The 21,119-nt window shown below is 31.3% G+C and overlaps 2 protein-coding genes across 4 annotated transcripts; both read right to left on the bottom strand.

The window, feature by feature from the left end:
* Positions 1-501: 501 nt before the first annotated feature.
* On the bottom strand, positions 502-6,605 carry LOC108335858 (histone-lysine N-methyltransferase, H3 lysine-9 specific SUVH6). 2 transcript variants are annotated; one of them, XM_017572044.2, is made up of 3 exons: positions 6,521-6,605; positions 6,328-6,437; positions 502-4,166 (listed from the first exon to the last, which is right to left on the bottom strand). In XM_017572044.2, exon 3 carries the CDS (start codon positions 4,088-4,090, stop codon positions 602-604), a length of 3,489 nt encoding a protein of 1,162 aa, XP_017427533.1. In that variant the 5' UTR covers positions 4,091-4,166; positions 6,328-6,437; positions 6,521-6,605; the 3' UTR covers positions 502-601. The 2 variants fall into 2 exon arrangements, with proteins under 2 accessions (XP_017427533.1, XP_017427532.1); XM_017572043.2 differs by having other exon boundaries at positions 6,328-6,582.
* A 3,085-nt stretch (positions 6,606-9,690) lies between these two features.
* On the bottom strand, positions 9,691-15,257 carry LOC108335932 (GATA transcription factor 26). Of its 2 annotated transcripts, XM_017572160.2 has the most exons (8): positions 14,781-15,257; positions 12,917-13,282; positions 12,002-12,431; positions 11,674-11,746; positions 11,212-11,315; positions 10,779-10,965; positions 10,577-10,685; positions 9,691-10,219 (listed from the first exon to the last, which is right to left on the bottom strand). In XM_017572160.2, exons 1-8 carry the CDS (start codon positions 14,818-14,820, stop codon positions 9,939-9,941), a joined length of 1,590 nt encoding a protein of 529 aa, XP_017427649.1. In that variant the 5' UTR covers positions 14,821-15,257; the 3' UTR covers positions 9,691-9,938. The 2 variants fall into 2 exon arrangements, with proteins under 2 accessions (XP_017427649.1, XP_052725720.1); XM_052869760.1 differs by lacking the exons at positions 11,212-11,315; positions 11,674-11,746.
* Positions 15,258-21,119: the final 5,862 nt, after the last annotated feature.

Genomic DNA, 21,119 nt, shown 5'->3' with positions numbered 1-21,119 from the left:
TTTACTCAATAAATGTATATCAAATATTAAATATTCTTAAATAAATAGATTTTTCAAGGAGCAATCAACTAATTAAATGATATATCATGAACCAATCTAGATATTTACTAAAAAATTACTTTTTAATGATGTGATAAATATGCAATTTGTTTTCGATAAATTTACATGTTTTACATGTTTAAATAACAATGTCTTTTGCTTTCAACAAACTTAGTGCGAACTTCAGATCTTTTAAGCATCAAATTCACAATCATAGATGTTAAGAATTGAATTATGTAAAAATAATAGTTACATAATATATAAAAGAAAGTACCCACCAATAGATCAAACCTTTTCATAAGTTAAAAACAATCTACAACTCTCCATTTTTACAGAAGTTGAATGAGCATTTCTGTAGAAGTTAAAATGCAAAAATTGTAATTTAATTTATAAAACTTTATTTTATATTAATTTTAACTATTTTCTCTTGTAAATACTTGTTTATTCAAACTGAGTTGTGGATAGAGATATCAATATCAACAGTAGTTGCTGAAATTCAAGTTGGAATTTGTTTAATATTGATGAAGTTTGCACTAGAGCTACAAAAACACGATTCCATTGATCAATACATTCTGCCAGTACATTCAGCAGAACCGCAGTAACAATACTTCCTTTTTATATTACCATCAGAATCGCGGACTTGATCTAGTTCGTAGTTGTAATCGTAGGTCAGCTCTTGCAAAGGAGGAATGTTATCAGCAGCAAAGAACATTATGTGAGGCATTCTGGTGTCATGATGATCATAAAGGACGTTCTGAGCAATTATATTAGGTGAGCAACTATGGTTAATGAATCTCCCTATATTGCCAAACTCAGCAGCATCAATAGTAAAACCACCATCCTTCACAACATCGCAGGAACTTGTCTGTGCATCCGGCATGAGAGTCGTAAGTCCATCCCAGAGAGTACTGTTGCTGCAGTTATTTCCAATATCAAAAAGATACTCATCATTACCTGCCCTTAGTTCAGCTTCCTTTTCTTCAAGAAGCTCCCCTATATATTCACAGATATAACTTCCTGAAGGGATTGAACTCAGGGATCTCACACCCCATCCCCTTGACTGGGTTTTAAATATTTCAAGTGGAAACTTTATGCCAAGTTGGCTGACTCTATTATAGCACGTTGAAGGACACTTACAAGTAGGTCCACACTCATAGACTAAAGGTTTTGCTTGTACAATAGCCTCATTGTGATTGAATGGAATATCTCCCCCATTCTTCACCACACACGAACATTTTTCCAAATCTGAGCATCCACTAATACAATCACATCCTTCGGCAGGAAGGAGATGGAATTTGGGGTATATCATGCTAGTTATGTAATTAAATGGAGGAGGTTTTTCATCATCTATGGTGTTCACAGCGCATATTGGAATTCGTTCTTTTCCAAAAGAAATATCAGCAACACATACACCTTCTCTCGTTTTGAACTTTTTAGATTTCTTCACTACTCTCAAAGGAAGCTCTGGTTGACCAGGTTCTCTTTGCAGTCGAAATTTAAAAATTTTCTTCCCGTGTGGTCCGTGTTCATCCCAACCTGCCTCAACTACATACACCCCATCATAAACATAAGTCCTGCATTTTCCATCCATTGACTCAGAGCCACGAATTACTCTAACAGGATTCTTTTCAATACTACTGTTCATCAAAGCAAGATTGCCCCGCTCAAGCTTCTGATCTTCAGGTTCCTTATCACTGTTCATCACATTTCCACCCTGTCCTGTATATGTCAATACATCCGAATTATCCAAATCGTCAGCATAGCCCCCTGATGCAACAATACTGGTTGCAAGGATCTTACCGTTGTGTCGCACATAATCTATGCCACCTTGAATTGGACGATGAAGGCCAACTATATTAAGCTCCACTCTATATTGAAATTCATCACCGACTTCGACACCAGGGACACAGCCTAGTATTTGTTTGCCTGTGTTGACATATTTCCCATTCTCCTTAAGGATCTTTGAAGCAACTAAATCAACTCTCTTATTATTTGCTCGCTCATTTAACTTTGATTCTACTTCCTGTAAAAGCTTTCTACAAATAACTTGAAACAACCGTAATGTTTCCCTCACTTTTTTTCGGGTCACATTTGGGTCATTCTCATCACCAGTGAAATTCGAATGAGAAGAGGGAGTAAGGTTTACATCAAACTCATTTGATCTCAGAACAATTTGAAGAGTGTCATCATTTTCATTAGGGTTAAGATAATCCTCCTTTTCCCAAAGTACTAATTCACCCATACCTACAGAAGCAGGATTTCCCTTTTTCTTTTTCAAAGGTTTCTTCTCAGAATCATTCAACAAACCACTATACTCTGTTCTAGACCTATCAGGCAATGCAAAAGAATCACCTTTCTTTCTCTTGCCTTTACTATTACCAGCAACCAACTTAAATTTGGAGGTACCTTTATCAGACCTCCACGGACATTCTGAATCAGCCATCAAACCTAGTATTACTTTCCTCTGTGATGTGACCTGCAGTCTATTAAAATTCCCTTTCAATTTATGCTTAGATTGAGATATCCACGAAGGCTTTGTCTCATCCCTATTTTTCTCTTTTACCACCGCCTTAGAATTTATTTTGATCTGATGGTGATTACTTGTTTCAGGGGGTGTAGCATACTTTTCTCTCTCATTTTCAGTTGACTTTTTCATCTCAGACGATGGTTCACATGCACGCAGCTTTTTCAATCTCTCTGCAGAATTTCTTTCAGAATCAAGTTGATCGATGTCAACAAGCTTCCTGTTGCTATTATATTCATCCTGAATATTACTTTTACCTTCTTTTACATCAGTAGCTGCTACTTTTTTCAATGTATTGTCATCTACAGCCAGGTTTTGTTGACCTTTTGTCTTGTTGTTCAAAGAAGAGGTCCCCTCTAGACACACATGCTTGTCCTTACCGAGACGTGGAGCACTACGTCCACATAAAGGAGGGAAGTTTCTAACAGCTGAAACTTTTCTTTGCGGAAGGTACCTTCTAGTTATAGGCTCCACCATACAAGCACTGGAAGCTGATGTTTTATCAATGGATAAGTGTTTTGAACCATCCGGCACAGCCATCTCACCCACTGGTGAAGACGACTCCAACATATATGAGGAGTTACATTTTCCAGTGTTTGCAGTTCTTGAAAACTCTGTATTCAAAGTTTCCTGGTCCATTAAGGGCACTTCTGCAGGTTTATCTTCGGCAGCAGGGCCATCCACTAGATGAGATGAGACCGCAGGGTTTTCCTTATTCAAACCACAGTCAGTTGTTCGCTCACCAGTCACTCTTGCCAGTTTATCTTCTGCAATGGGCCCATTCACTTGATGTGATGAGACCTCATGGTTTTCCAGATTCAAACTGCAGTCCTCTGTTTGAGCAAGCATCACTTTTGCAGGGTTATCTTCTCGAGTAGACCCGTCCACTTGATGAGATGAGACCACAGGGATTTCCTGATTCACACCACAATCAGTTGTTCGCCCAAGAGTCACTTTTGCAGCTTCATCTTCGGCATTATGTTCATCCACTCTATGAGATGTGTCTACAGGGCTTTCCTCGTTCAAACCAAGATCAGTGCTTTGGCTATTAGTCACTACTACCCCCGGTTTATCTTCAGCAGTAGATCCACAATCATTGATTTGGCTAATAGTCACTATTCCCGTTTTATCTTCAGCAGTAGATCCATCCACATGATAAGATGAGACCATGGGGTTGTCCTTATCCAAACCACTGTCAGCTGTTGGGACATGAGTCTCGGTGAAACGAAAACCTTTCACCTCAGAATGCCAACCATCATTTTCACATGTGGAAGTTTTCACACCCACTAAATGTTCACCATTCTTAACCTCAACAATTGTACCATTAACAGAACCACAACCTGCAGTATTTATATTTGATACTTCATCAATCTTTGAAGCAGATGGTCCACACCCATCAGGGAAATCCCGAATGGCGGAAACTTTACGTCGCTTAAACACTGGCCTAACGGGGGAAGTGGCCCCATCTTTCATCAAAGAGCCATATCTTTCTTCCTTCGAATGACCATTATTTTCTGGTGTTTTCATTTCTCTCTATGACTCTGAATTGAACAAAATTTCAAGCTCCCATTCCCTCAACAAGAGATAGAAAAACTTACGTGCACTGTCAAAAAGTGTTCAAATTAGAAAAAAGAAAGCAACGAATGTTTCCATATAGATTAACAACTCAATCATAACTTTCATGGGAAGAATTAAAGTGTAAAATAGCCATTTAGAAAAAACTAAACAAGTTGCTCTAGGAAGCACGGACACATCTAAAGAACAGTCTATCAAGGAGTCACATACTTGTTGGACACAGCATGCCTTCATGATATGTTGGACACTTCTCAACAGGGTTACAAGTAAAAATTTAATATAAACTATAGAGAGAGAGTAATGCTATGAGGCCAATTGGAGCAAAGGCAAAAGTGGGAAATAATGATCAGGGAAATTCTGTTATGACCTAATTGACATGTTTGTGCAGAAAGGACGAAAAGTATTGGTGAAAAATAACTAACTCCAAGTTGCACAATTTTGTGTGGGACTGAAAATAAACATTATGGCATGAAAAATATTCAGAGAAGAGGGGATAGTAGAGGATTTCTTCTTCTTTCTTTGAACCTTCTTAGTAAATCATATGGCCATCTCATCATGTGGATATCCATATTATCCGTTTCATTTCATTAATAACACTAGACACTACTAAGGCACTATTTCCTAGAATAAAGGTTCTAGATTCATGTCTCAGTTGCACAAAGAAGGCACGCCAAACAAGAGCTGACCTCACCTCAATGATTTAGAAGACCATCGATTACCCACAATAAAGACCATGCACCATGAGCAACCATGATACTTTTCAAAAACACCCCTTTCTCCCAAGGTCATGTCATGTCCATGTCCAATTGTAAATCCATGAGTGGGAGCGTTCAATGCAGTTTTGGGTGAGAGAACGGTGGTGGTGGATAGACAGAGCAGGGCAGATACACAGAGTTGGAGGGGTGGAAAAGTAGTGTGAGATAATGGGTGTTCAAAAGAAAAGAAAGGTTATCACATTGGTATCAATTAGCTTTGGGGATGATGGTGACGGTCAAGGAATTGGAAAACCACATGGATTCTTGTGAAAAAATCTCTATGATCATCAAGAATTGGTACGATTTTCCTTGGAAAAAATGCAGAAGTCCATTGATGGACTTACAGCAGTGCTAACAGCATTGCAGACATCCAAACACGGATCTTGTGAGGAGGAAATCTAGGTAAAAATGTCGATGGTAGGAACTTCAACTATGGTGCGTGCCAAATACCATTTCCCAACTTTTATGCTCAAACTTTCGCAAATGGAAAGGGAAGGCAATTTGATCCGGAGCGGACACCGGAGGTGCAAGGCAGTAGGTTGCTGCTTTTATCCATGGATGGTAAGGCCTTTGTGTGGCAACGACATTACATGCAGAGTCCCACTAACAAATACAAATCGTGGCAGCAAATTATTCAAGATGATAGTAATCATTTTTTATCTGGGTGTGATTGCCAATCCTATTGCTGATTTAGCAGGTTAAAGCAAGGAGACTTATTAGAGTATTTGGAAAAGTATGATATGTTGTTATCAGGGTGGCCATTTCAAAAGAATTAGCTAAGTTTCTTTTTGTCTGGATTAAGAATAGAGTTAAAAAGTGCAGGCCGTGTTCACAGTCCTAAGACAGTCCGATATGACAGATATGGATCATCTTTCTCTTCGCCCACCAGGAATTATCCTATTACTACTTTAAATCAACAATCTCCTTTAAGTGGTACACATTCTGCAATTGTATCGGATTCCACGTGCTCAACTGCTCAATCTTTAACTCCATAAACGAGTGAGTGAAAGGATTGCCAAGGGTCTTTGTAGGTGAGTGAGTGGGAGCGTTCGGTGCAGTGTTGGGTGAGAGAACGGTGGTGGTGGATAAAGTTGACAGCAGATATACACAGTCGGAGCGGTGGAAGAGTAGTGTGAGATAGAGGTTATTCGGAAGACAAGAAAGGTTATCACAACAATACAGCCCTGCACCCAACCTTGCCATCTAAAACAAACGGCATAAAATTGCAGCTGAACATCATTCAACACTGCATTGCATTTTCAATTATCGGGGATACATTTTTTCACCTTCTAAAGGGGTTAAAGTAAATCCCCGTAATCTAATGCGGATACAGAGAACGAAAATCAAAAATCGAGATAAAAAATCGAGATAAACGTAGAAAAGAAAAACAGTAAAAACAAAGTGGATGAATGCTATGCTATAAGAAGACGATACCTTGGATGAAATCCCTGGTGGAGGAGGAGAAATAAGGATGGGTCCCCCGGTGAGTGTGGGCGACGAAAACCGAAAATCAGAAAGCGGCAGTTCTTACTTCTGATGACGTCCTGTAACAGAGTAAAATTGAAATCGACAGAAGAACAGAGAGAGAAAATCGAAAACAAGGGTGGTGTGAAACGAAGGTGGTTACATGGAGGAACCCTCGAAATTATTGGGATGGGAGATAGAGAATGAAGAATGCAAGAGTCTCATAACCTGTTCTGATTAATTTGTAGACAGGCATATTGAGGTGTTTCTATATGGTTTGTATTTTTTATTTATTTTAAAAATGTTTAAATATTTAATAATATTTGATAATTCCTAATCTTTTCCAAAAGGATTAAATTATAACGTTACAATTTTGATTAACTGATTCGGTGTCAACATTTTCCTATTAAAAATGAACATGGTTAATCTGCTAGTCAAATATTATTTTAATATATCTTGAATATACTATATTAGATTTTAACATTAATAATGAATAGCAACAATAAAAATATGTTTGAATACGATTTTTTAATTATATATTACGTAAAATTTAATATAGTATTAATAAATATCATATATATATATATATATATATATATATATATGGATTTACTAACGCGTCCTGTTTTTCAGTTGGTACATTTTAGAAAAGAGTAGAAAAAGTGTATCAAGTTTTAGTGGACAAAAATACTCTTATATATCATGGATTCTGGTTAAGAGTATTTTAATAATTTTCATTCTCAAAACTAAAAAAAATAAATCCCACACCCTTATTTACCTCTCTCATTCCTCTCAACACTTTCTTTTTCATCTCTCTCATTCCAACATTTTTTCTATCGTTAGCACCAACTGAACAAAAATCAGAAACACTCGCGATTAAACAATTTCTTACAAAAAATGATTTTATAATGAGTTTTAATTTTATAATTTTTTGTCTTATCTAATTTTCACAAGCATAATGACATATGAAAGAATTGGTAATTGACCCTAAAGAGTTATTTTAGAGATTTATAGGAGATGATGAAATTAGAGAGGTTAGTGAAGATGATGAAATTGAAGAGATCTTGAATGAACTTTGAAGACGAATATGTCAATGACTCAACTCTTTACAAAGACAAATTGTTTAACGACGAATGTTTTTGACTTTCACTTAGGACTACAGTAAGATAAGAAAAATGAAAAAGAACGATAAAGAGAAATGAGGAAAGTAGATAAAAGTTTGAGAGTTTTTTGTTTCTTTTAAAAACAGACATACATGTCCTCCATAAGTTTTCATTGGGAGTTATAAAAAAATTATCATTAAATTGAAAGTTATAGAACAGTGTGATAATGATAAAAAAAGCAAAGTTATACGTGGTATCCCTTTTCATTTTTTTTAATGCTTTTATTTTTCATCTTTAATAAGTTTATTTAAAAAAGCTATTTAAACAATTTTACTTCACTCTTTGTAACAATGTTTAAAGAATTTTAGGAATGAAAAGTATAATAAATATTTTTTAACTAAAAATATACTTTACATTTTCCTTTAAAATTCTTATTCAAAATTTTTATTTTCTTTAGGGATTTAAAAAAACAATTTTATTGTTTTAAAATAATTAATTTTAATGTAGTGATGATTTTAACATGGTGTTTGATATTTAAAATAATTTTTCTATTGTATAATTTGTAATGTCAATGTTTGATCATTATTCAAAGGTGAATTTAAATTTAATTATTTGTCTGAGATTTAACTTAATTTGTTAGGTGTTTAATATGAGACCTACATGTTATAATAATTAAGAAAATAAATAAATGTTGTTAAATATATATTTTAAATAAAAAATAAAATAGTTTTTAAATTTTTTTAATTTAAAATGAAATATTTTAAAAGGATTACGATAAAAGATTTATTTTATTTAAAAAATTAAGGAAAAAAAAGTTTAGTAATTATTTTAAAATTTTAATTTATTTTAACATTTTCTAAGAAACAAAAGAGTTTAGTAATATTTTTTAAATTTTATTTCATTTAAGAGATTTTGTAAGATCTATTGGACCATATCACATTCTCAAGAGGATTAATCTGATTGTGTATAAGATCATGTTTCTTCCTCGATGGATAAATATATATATATATATATATATATATATATATATATATATATATATATATATATATATATATATATATATATATATATATATATATATATATATATATATATATATATATATATAATCAGTCTAGTCATGTGATTGAGTGGGTGAAGTGGAAATAAGATAATAATTGAACTATCAAACTAAGCAGTTTTGAGAAAAAGATTGACAAAAATATGAGTGTATAGTGATAAAAATATTTTTTCTTATTGAGAGCTAGTAGGTGCACATAAAGAATATTCTTATTAATGAAGGAAAGTAGTGTGAATCAAGGAGATTTGGTGAATAATTTTTGGATTTAAAAAGATATTAAACAGAATTCCTAGTATATAAAGTAATTACAAAGGTGTGTAAATAGAATTAGATTTTGTGAACATTGAAACATAATTAAAATATTATTTACAAAATAAATAAAACTGTCTCCAATAAAATTATAATTTTATTATTTTTTATTATATAAAAATAAATTAATCACCCATATGTTTTCACTATTATCTTCTAAAGTTTATCACTCCATTTTAGAGGAGTCGTGTTCTTTTATTCTCCTGAAAATTACGAGTTATTTCTGATCCCGAAGCTGAATAATTACAACAAATCGCTTCTTATATTGAGAAAATTTTGCAGACAAGGTGATTAGAGAGTGCATTTTATAAATTTAATAAAATAAAATGTGTAAAATAACGGCTAAAAATCATATTACGTTATAAACTATTCTTAAAACCAATCAAAACTCAAATTCTTCTCTTATTAAACTATCATCCAAGCCTCCTCTTCGTTTCTTAATTAAGTTTTGAAAAGATATAATTTTAAATTATATTAATTGCTGAACTAAGTGAACAAATAAATTTAATCCTATTTTGCCAATTATTTAATTTATGTAGCAGAGTATATGTCCCAAAAAAACTACAATTTATCACTATTTTTTAGAAAACAACGTTAATAACGTGAACTGACCCGACATAGTAGCACTAACAAAAACTTCTCTCTAGACCCATAAAATTTCATCTCATGTTACATCTCAATTAAGCATTCGACAAAGGAATGCATCAAATCAAATGCACCTTTAGAATGTCGGGTATGGGGTGTCAGACACTCTGAAACTTAACTTTAGATCTATGATTGTCCAGTTCCTCCACACACCTCCTATAATGATGTCTTCTCATTTTATTTTTGAGTAAAAAATTAAAAAAAGTGGAAAAATTATTCACAAAAGCTCTGGATATTATTACATAATCCCTCTTCATGTCATGCTATGTTACAACCTTATACCAACCTATACAACAACAAAAAAAAAGAAGTGAAAAAGCCACCCAACTTTCATAGTTGGCAATCCAAGCTAAGGAAGGTTGCAACTTGCAAGTAAACAAAAGCACAACCATCATGTGTTTAAGATGTAAAACATGGTCCATAATTAAGCATCCAAATGAACTGGTAAAGAGTGTGTGTGCTTAATGATGAATAAGATGTGAGTAGACTGAGCTGCTACTAGCACTTGGGTGCAAGAGCTCTGCCTGAGGAAAAGAAGTGTTAGATGGCACCTCTAGCAGCAGATCCTGCTCACTGATCTCCTCCACAAAGTTCAAAGAACCAAGCATGAGTGAACTAGCATCAGTAGGCAAAGCAAATAGGCTTTTTGGACTATAGCAAGCACCATCTTCTACACCCTCTTTCACCTCACAGCTAACCTTTGTGATCATTCTTTTTGGGCTCCTCATTTCTGTATTCAATTCTGAAATTTGCAAGATCAGTTTTAGGGATCATAACTAAGTGTGTTTAACCAGTTAATACCAGTAACAATTTTCTAAATGCAATGTAAAAATTGTCTACATTAGGGAGAAAATAATCGAAAGGTTTTTTTATTGGTCTTAGCTATAGGGAGGTTCAATACACATATATTGTCACAATAATAAGATATTGTCCAATCTCTATTAAAAGTTCTCACGGATTTGTTTTTGGTACTACTCTAAAAAACCTCTTACCAAGGAAGATATCTTATGTGTGTATAAACTCATGTTCATCTCTTGTTTTATCCAATGTGAGACTTTGTTTGTATCCTAATATTAGATATACGAGATTTTCAGCTAACCTGGGAAGTTTTGATTTCTGCTGTCACGCGTTCTCTTGTTTGCACCATTAGTTGTTGCTGTAACAGCAGATCCAAAAGAATCAAATTTTCCACCTTTGTTTTTACATTTCTGCATCCGTAGAAAGAAGTAACATCTTTTAGGTATCAACATACTCAAACAAGATGCTATTTGTGACATAAAAAACTAGTACATAGTACAAACCTTGAGAAAATTATAGTGTTCAACCCATTTTGACTTCGACAGATTGGATATTGCAAGTCTTTTCAAAGTCTTGCAGTCTTCAGGTTTTGCCCCCAACAAAGAGATATCAAAAACCCCTTCCGCAAGAAGCTGCTGAAAACAAGTTATGTTCTCCTTGAATTGAGAACTATTGAACATGACTTTAAGGCTGCACACACAACACACAAGTTGTCAACATTGATTGTCTCAGTCTGAACATTTTCAATTATAATATATCCTTTAAGAAAAACAGAAATATTCCAGAATGGCTACAACATTCAGATGGAAATCAAAGCAATGGTGGCGATTATATTCAGATTTAAAACTATTACATAAAAATAACACAGGAATTTGCGAGCTTTTATATCAATTACAAGAAGAACATGAACAGCAAATGAAAGAGTAGACCTCCAACCTATCAGGAAGTTTAGCAGTATCAACCCCAGGAAGTAACTTCAGTAACTGTTGTTGCTCTTCATTTGTCAAGATTCTCAAAAACTCTTCATAGTTTACTATATCCTAACAAGACATAACAGCGGTTACATTAAGTACTCAACAATTATACATATTTGAGGCCCTACTGCCTTACCCGATAACATTATTTATACTGAACAAGGAGAAAACACTAGACTAAAAAGTAATATTTTGAGGAAATATTGAGCATTCTAAAGAATCTTGAATCGAAGTGCTATCCTGCCTGATTGCTGTGTAGTTATATGAATGAGGAATCTAAGAAAACTATTAAAATATAGTGCTAAAATTTGAATCACTACCACTGATGTAAAATCATGTCCAATTGGTTAACACAAACATAAATATGAGCAATTTTTTTTTTCAATTTAAGCCAAAATACAATGGGAAGGGCTATGTAACTCACATTTAAATCTATAGAGCACAGGGGTGATTCATGATTGCCAAGGATCTGTACTCTTTCAAGTTGAGACTTATCACTGAAATTTAAAAAACAGGAACATTAATGTTGACAGAGTATGTTTGTCTCTTTTCAAAACAATTTCTACAAGTTCATGCCATGCGCAAGGAAAATTCATAACGTGCATACAGAAACAAAAGACTTTGTTTGACAGCAACAAACAAAATGTGCTGCTTAGTGTAACACTAGAACAGATTTTTTTCTCACATTAATTAATGATAAACAATCATAGCTGTCTGCAAAGTATGCCAAAAACTAGTTTGAGAAAGCGTGCCTTTTATGTTGTTCCGGCTGCCATCCTTGGTCAGTATAGTTCCTGATCTTTTCAACTTCTAGAGATGATGGCTTCAAGTAACTAGAATCATTATGCATCATAATGGGACCAACATAAGAATATGCCTCACTCGTTGGGCATTGTTTATTATCAACTGAAAGAGAACTAGCCTCGGACTCTTCATCACGGACTATATAGCTAGGATGCCTGATGAGAATGCTTCCATGTCCTATCTCAACAGAGACCATTGGTGTTTCACTTTCAAAAAGAAGATCTTCTTCAGAAGATGCAGAGAAATAAGACTGTTGTTCATGAAGAATGGTACATAAATCTTTTGTTAGCTTCTCAACAGAAGAAGCCTTTGGCCGGCCAACGCATGTCCTCTTTTTTGAAGGCACCATGGCATCCCAAACCACTGACTGAACAGGACCTAAATCAACCAAAATATCTACATTATAGTTACCCGTATTCATAAAAGAAAAAAGCGGAGATCATATGCTTTGCATGATAACACAAGTAGAAATTCTTGCTTGAAGTCAATTAATAATGAACTAGACAGATGAAGCATATATGTGAGAGCTCGCATTCTATTATTAGGAGAAAAAGTGTTACATATTGATATACACCAAACAAAAAGAAAAAAAGATAAGCCCTGTTTAAATATAGGACTTGTCATTACAAATGTTATAATTAGAGCTTCTGGTTTGCCAGCAAAGTTCAATTGTTTTTCTTCCAGGAAAAATCAACAATTACTAAACCATTTCCAAAATCTAATTCTTTATTCATTTTTCCACACTCCATTGTACACTACTTGATTGTGGTAATATAAATCCCTACAGGCAATAAAACCAATACTTATTCAAAACGTTGAATGCTCAATTCTGCTGTAATCAGTTATGAAGATCTTAATCCAACCTGTCAGATCACAAGCATCCATGGCACCATATTGTGCACAGCTCTCTGAGTTAGAAATAGCTGATCCGGAACTTGATCGGTTGCTTGCATCTTCATCTGCAAAGATTTGACATCCCTGGTTGTAATCAGGTGCAAACTCTCCAGATAGTTCATTATCATGGTCATTATTTGGCTTGAGCAATGTCATTTCTCTCTTATTTGATATGCTCTTTATCCTGGAAACCCTTTGATCCCCACAAGCATCAGTTTCTGTTCGAGCATGTAAAGGGGTATAATTTGCAAGAGTTCCCTTGGTCCTCCACCGAGACCCACATGCATTGCATAGTACCGGCTTCTCGGGTGGTCCATTGCGCCAGAGTGGTGTGCCTGTTGCAATGCTCAATTGTCAGAAACCTACAAAAATTTAGAGCCCTTGTAATCAAAATTAGAGATGTAACTCAGATTGGATACACTACTAACAACCACATATCATATTTTCCTGACAATCCAATTCATGATTCATATTACAAAAAATACAAGTCAGGTTAGATATTGAGAAATAGCTTAAACCTCTTGGATTAAAATATTTTACATTGGTTAGTATCTTTCATATACTAGAAAGCTGAATTCAACAAAAGCTTCAAGGTGCAGATATCATCATCTGTCGATTTTTAGTTAAGCAAACAGAAACGAGAGTGCTAAGGCATCACTATTTTGTTTGTCATTCCAACTATGTTGTCACCACAAACAACATCAATCAAATGAAAAAATGTTGACTATTTTCCTTTTAATAGCCGACTGGTTTTAAATTTCTGAGAGTAATACATGTCAATACCCTTTTGCAGGAAAATCAACATTGATTTAAAAAACCTCAAGAACTATGGTGAAGTCCATGATTGCAGTTTAGCTGAAAAATACACTTGTAGGCTGATAGTGAGAACAACTATTGCAATTTAACTGAAAATGCTGACAGTAACTGCGAAGTCTCATACATATAACAAAGTTGAATGGCACATTGCCTTCTTTTAAGGACTAAAAACATAGTACTTAGTTAGTGCAAGACACAGTGCTAGAAAACTGAGCACAAAACCAGTAGTAAAAACTTCAAAATTTTGAAAAGTGCATTGGAATTATAAGCAAAGCAATGAAAATCTTCAAGTCATACCAATAAGTGTTGCAAACAAAATTAATAGTTTCAATTAAAAAATAATTCAAAAGAAAATAATGAAGAGGTACAAGTAACGATTATTCATCAGACAGAGAGCAAGGGAGTAGCAAATCATGTCTGAAGGATGAGATGAATGCAATGTTTCCAATATCCTCTGGCACGGTGAAAAACTGCTTTGAAGAGCAAATGAAAACAATTTTGTAAAAGTCTTTCCAAATACATGAATGAATTAACTTCTGGCATTTTACAAACGCACGATTCCCTTATCTTATTGCCATCCAAACAGCAAGACACGAACTGTGGGTTGACTCTTTGATAAAGACCTTAAATGCAGTGAGTGTTGTTCCAATTAAGGAGACCCACATTCAATGCACTCCAGGCTTAATTTTGCAACATTTACATGGTCTTGGATTTGGAATATAGATAGGGGAACAAATAGCAACAAAAGAATACAAAAACACATAGAAACAGGAAACAAACATGATTTTTCACAACTTTCAATTACAAATACTATGGAGAACAGCACAGTTGTATTCTTTCTAATTCATATACATCCAGACTATCACACAGCACGCATAATTTTTTAATAGTTTGTATTAAACATAATCCCTTTCCTCAACACATTTCAATTCACAAATACATAAACTCTTTGCAAAGAAAAAAAAACAGTAAGTAGCTTAAAAGAAAATATTATATATTGAAAAAACAAGAACTCACTTGTAACTCCACAGTGATAGCAAGGACCTTGTTTACCCATGTATCAATCTTTCCCGCAGATTTATTAAAGGATATGACGAAATAATTGCAGGAAAATGAGAGAAAAAAAATCTTTGAACAACAAAATCAATAAAAAAAAATGTTTTTTTTTTTCTGAAAAAATACAATAGTTATGTATAAATGCTTTCTTTTATAGGCAAACCCAGAAATGATAGTTCCCAGAAAGAAAATTTAAAGCAGGAACCAATAAACCCAGAAAGGTTGTCTTTTTACAGTCCTTTAAAGAAATTTCACATAAGCAATCTAGCAACAACCGAAAGGATTGATGTAAGTGGGAATTGTACAATAAGAGAAAACTAGAGAAGGAATCTCAGAAATGGTTGTGAAAAGGGGAAAGAAAAGAAGGTTGAATGTTGAGAGAGAAAGAGAGAAGTGAAGGTCTCTGTATATGACCTCTTGTATTGTATAAGAAGTAAATGTTTCAACTTTTTATGCTTTTTTTTCTCCTTTTATTTTTCTCTTTTGTTGATTTTATTTGAAACACTTCAATTTTGCTTTTTGTAATATTAAAAATAATGAGCTCATCTTATTATAAAGGGAACAGAAGGGGTAGGGGAATATCATTGCACAGATCCTGTTGACTATCGACTTTTCTTCTTTGCTAATCATCCATTTTTTAAATTCTCAACAAATAATAATAAAATTTAAAAGTATTCTATCTTTGCCATCAATTCTTGAATTTTTTGTGCATCGAGTAGAAGAGATTTTACAAAAAAAAAAAAAAACCCACTGAAAAGGGAGAAAGAAACAAGGAGATGTTTTTGGCCTTTCCGAAATTTTGTTCCTGCTGCTACGAAATGCAATGGTTTTTTGTTTAAGATGCGAATACCAATTCTTAATTTTATATTGTCTCGTGTGTGATGACATGATGTTGATAAGGTTTTAAAATTGTGTTTTTGTTTTTTAAAAACAGAACAATAAATCTGTGACTATGTCATGTGTGGTCAGAAACCTAATTATCATCGATGGATTAGCCATGGGGGGTTACTGCTGAATTCCAAATCACATAGTCAAATTCAAGCATTAACTTAAGTAATTTTAGTTTAACCTTGGGATTAGTATTTTGTTTATGCTTAAGAAAAAGGAAATGAAGGAAAATAACTACATCAATTTCTTTTATAGGTTTTGATTGATGTTTTTTAATTCTGTCTTCAAAGTTAATATATCAATGTAAACATATCAGAAAGACAGCACAAAAGTCCTAACTGATCATCTAAATTTTACAATAAATGAAAATAAAAAATGTTTAATTAAAATTTTCAAAATGTATATCTTTTTTTATATAATCAATCAATTAAATGTATATAATTATCTATGTAATATCATAATAATTTTATAGTATATATATATGGTACTGATTTATGGTAAACAATAAATAATAGTAGATAATAATTTTATGTTTACCAAATATGGGTTTAGATTTTAAGTGATTTTTTTAATTTAACAGTTTTTCCATTTTATCATTTTTTTTCTAAAATTTAATTATTAATTTAAACTGGCTATTTATAATAATAAAAATTACCTAAAAAAGTAAAAATTATCTATAATTTAGAAATTATTTAAACTTTCTTTTATAATTATAATTATAGTAATTTTATTATTTGTTATCATGAAAAAAAAATCAACACGGTTTTCTCGTTAGTTATTATATAAAAGAGATATAATCATTTTAGTATCATATTTTTATTTAAAAATGTTATTATCTAGTGACATATATTTAAAAAAAATCCACCAAATATAATTATCGAACTTTCCCATTTAAAATAAAATAAATATACATTTTTTATTTTTTAAATCCTTGTTTTCATACGTATTTTTAAATTACATTAATGCAGACATACAAGGGCGAGAAGGAATATGTTTTGGCTAGTTTAAATAAATAATATGTAATATCACTTTGTTATATTTGATATATAATTTACAATTTGAGTAAAATAATATTATAAAAATAATAAAATTAAAAATTTAAATAGAAGACAAAAGAAAAAACAATTAACTCCAATATAAAGTAGTAATGTCTTCCATTAATTTCAATAAATGAGTAAATTATTTTTTATGTTTTTTTTTTCTTTCTAACAAAAGTGTTAAAAATATCAAAACCAAGAAGATCACCGTATAACACTGATTATCATAGATAAATGTACTTATTTTAATATGTAATAAAAAATTATTCTGACAATTTACACTTATTACTATTGTTTCATTTTACTTTTTTTTTCACATCAAAATTATAAAATTACTATTTTCCTTTTTCTACCAATCACAACTAAAATGGATTAGGATAGACCAAAACTCAACATTAAAACAAATACATTTTACACTTCAAACAATTTTCTCTTTTTATTAAAAAATCCTGCTATTTTTTTTTTAAATCTCGAATTAATTACAAAATTTCTCAATAAGGTGAAATATCCTTGATTATAATGCAAATATAAAATTAAAAAATTTAACCAATTTATATAAATATAAATTTAACTAATTTACATGTTTTCTTTTTTAAAAAATAGAATAAAATCCAAATTAAAATTCATTAGTCTCAGGCACGCTTCAATGTATTAGAATTCCTCGCCACACTGCATGAATTCTTATTCACAAAATCAAATTAAAACACGTTAATGCCAAACACGAATTTTCTTTTTCATATTCGAATCGAATTAATTCTCATAATTTCTAATTAGATATACAAATTGGAATGCACAACTTTTCCTTTTTCACATTTTCACTAAACTCGTATTTGCAATATATGGCTTCTAATTTCAAATAAAATTTGAAAGTCATTATCGTTTCTTACAACTTTAATTCAATTATCCCTTCATTAGCGCACAACTTTAAATTTGAAAAAGTTATATTGAAAGTCATTTTGTTTTAACATGATTTCAATTCACTTTTTGCACTACTTTTATACTTACCCGAAAACCGTCTCTACAAAACATAATTTTTTGTTGGTAAAATCATTTCTATTATGCATAATTTACTAAAAATTACATAAATTAACAAACTCATATATATATATATATATATATATATATATATATTTATTGGTTCGTTATTTATTTATGCGTATTTTAAACTTAATAAAAGAAATAATATGTATTTTTTTAAAGTGTTATAAAAAAGCTGTATTAATATATTGTATTATTATATTGTATGAGATATGTTTTAATAAAACAGAATATAAGTGTAAGAACATGAGTGGGTTGATAACCAAGGTGGGTCCCACTGAAACTCTTAACTATGTGTCACAGCCAAACGTGTTCTTCCGTGTGTTTCCAAATCTCATAAAAAAAAAGGTGTTTTAAGGTATAATAGTTAAAGTTAAATTATTTTAACGATTAACTAAAATAATATATTATAATTTGAACATTTTTTTAAATAATAGTTTTAAAACAATTAATTACGTTCTAAAAGAATAACTATTTTTATACGAGAAGCAACATTGTATGGAGTTGAATGGGAAAAGTTTATTAAAATTAGCAAGTCACGGTTTTCAAACTTATAAAAATAGTTTCTTTTCCAGATAATTGTTTTACAAATTCCAACTACATTTCCAATATTAAAATTACAAACAACTAATATTATTTTTATAAAATTGTAAAGGAATGTATACTTTCACCAATCAAATATAAAGTTAATGTAAACATTGACTTTAACTAGTTAAAATATAATTAATATATATTTATTTAATGTACATATTTAGTATATCTGTTTATTTTTAATAAACATTAATATCTAACCTACAAGAGAAATTATCACATCACAACTACCACACATTTTGTTTTTATCTTTTTTTTACAAAGTACACACTCTTTATTTATTCAACTATGAGTTTTTCTCCAAACCTAATGAATCACTTTAACAAACATTCAATTTCAATTCTAAGATTTTTCTTTTAATCTTTATAAACTAATTTTTTTACACTAAACTTAAAAAAAAAACATTCAAATCCTAATTTTGTCCTATCCAAAATACTATGCAATATTTTCATTTTAAATATGCAATACTTAAAAGATGTTTTTACTTTTATTTTAATAATTGCAATATTTTATACTCATTATTATCATAACATGCTCGTTCTTTTTCAGAATAATTTTCACTCGATGTAAGTTTTTATGTTTTCACCGTAAATATTATTATGGTCTATGATATTTTTTTATTAATAAAATGAAATATATAAATTTATAACAAGTTACCCACCTCACTCAACTACTGAAGTTTCAATTTTTTTTTCTTACCAAATAAGTAAATTGAATGAACACAATTAATATTAAAAAATGTATTACATCCATAATATTTTACTTGTGTGAATTATCATTGAATTGAAAGCATTTGACATATGTGTTCGGTTTAACTAAGTGTTTTTTCAAACATAAAAAACAGTTGAAATAAAAGTTGTAATTTATTTAGAAAATCAGTTTTCGCACTCTAATATCAGAGTTATAAAAGAAAAGTGTAAAAAAAAATCTGATTTAGTATTAGAAAAGAAGTGTTTTGTTTTAATTTTTTAATTAATTAATTTTTGTACGAGTAATAGAGAATCGTGGTGGGACCGGGCAGCTATGACATTAACATATGAGAAGAATGGTATTAATGTGGCGAAACGCAGAAAGTTGAGAAGTGTGTTGTCGTTTTATTATTATTAAGTAAAGTAATAAAATATAAATGGATAAAGAAACCTAATCGCATTTATTTTATTTTATTTTTTATTTTTGTAATTGAAATGGCCAAAAAGATAACTCCAACATTTTCACTAATATTTCATTCCAGTTCCAACCTAACTTCAATATCTTCTCACTTTACATGGCTGTTTTTATTTTAGTGAATAAAAATTATAGTTATATTTATTTATTTAAAGAAAAATATATAAAAATTTGGTTTGTGTGGTGAGAAAGCTAAGTGGGGTGGTGACTCTGCAGTGCACGCCGCGATGAAGTATAAAAGTTTTAGGTTAGAAGTCAAAGAGAAAGAAAGAAGGAAAATGTGTAACACTGAAACCCTAAAATCATAATAATGATAATGATTGAGAGAAATAATGGAGGAAAAAAATACCCATAAATTTACATACATACATACCCATATACAACTGGAGTTTACTAAGATTGGTAAAAACAATTTAAAGGTAAAATGTCATGGTTTATTTTAGATATATTTTTCAAATCATAAACATTTTTATTTTATTTAATAATTTAATTATTTATTTTGAGACTTTGTTGGATATTTTAAGCAAAGGAGAAATTAATTTACGTTGTGTTATTATTATACTATTTTATGTTTTGTTGAAAAAATATTTTTTTTTCTCTAGGAAGTTTGATCATTCCTTCTGTGTTAACTCATTAGTTACAAAAAAAAATAATAATAATAATAAAAAAAACGTAACTTGCAAGTTTTGTACCTTCTTGTTATCTATTTTTGACCAGCCATATACACAAAGAACTAATCTACATTAACATCTACGACTCTCCTTTTACACGAAGGGTGAATTAATACAAACTAAAACAACACTTAATTAATGATTAAACTTAATAAATCTCAATATAAATATACAATTAACAACAATTATTTATTTTTGTTATTTAGTTTTAGAATTAAATTGGTGATACGGTTTTCCACTCACACGCTTCTTATCCAGACGGTATATTTTGGGGTTACTTTATTTAGGAATCAGCTTCGTATCTTTAGTTCAACTATTTACTCACGAAACGATTTCGTGCACCAACTGTTTGTTTAAAGTCCTAATACATGTTTATGCTTGTATTCGCTTTTCCTTTTTCACGCTTTCTGATCTTAAGTTTGTTCGGAATCTTTCACCCTCCAACTCATCATCCCATGTAAGAAAAACACATTGGCTAAAGTGAAATAACCCAATAATGTGGTTGGAATAGTTCCCATTTAGAAACGACAAGTTAAATGTAACCACCCTATAAATTAAGTGGAAGTTTTAGGCCCATTTGAGTGAGATTGAGTCAGATTGATAGAGGCCCTTCACGCAAAAAGAGTATTAATAATAGTAACATATATTATAAGGTATTAATATTGGGAATGGAATGAAGTGTGCAAAGATGCAAAAGGAGAAGGTGGCTTCTGATCAGGATTTGCAACTACCCATGTAAATGTTCTCAGATTAGAGAATTCATATCACATATTTTCCTTTTAAAAACCTATAACATCATGGAATATAAATAAAAAAATGTTATGTATTGGTGTAGCAGTTTGATCTATGGTTCATTGGGTTCACGTAGTGTTAAGCATTGTGTGCGTATTACTCTTTTGTAATGCTTGTTT

This window comes from Vigna angularis, chromosome 10 (assembly GCF_016808095.1).
Source record: "Vigna angularis cultivar LongXiaoDou No.4 chromosome 10, ASM1680809v1, whole genome shotgun sequence".
NCBI classification, from domain to species: Eukaryota; Viridiplantae; Streptophyta; class Magnoliopsida; order Fabales; family Fabaceae; genus Vigna; species Vigna angularis.
The sequence above is the reverse complement of the archived record's forward strand: the minus strand, read 5'-3'. Positions and strand labels throughout refer to the sequence as shown.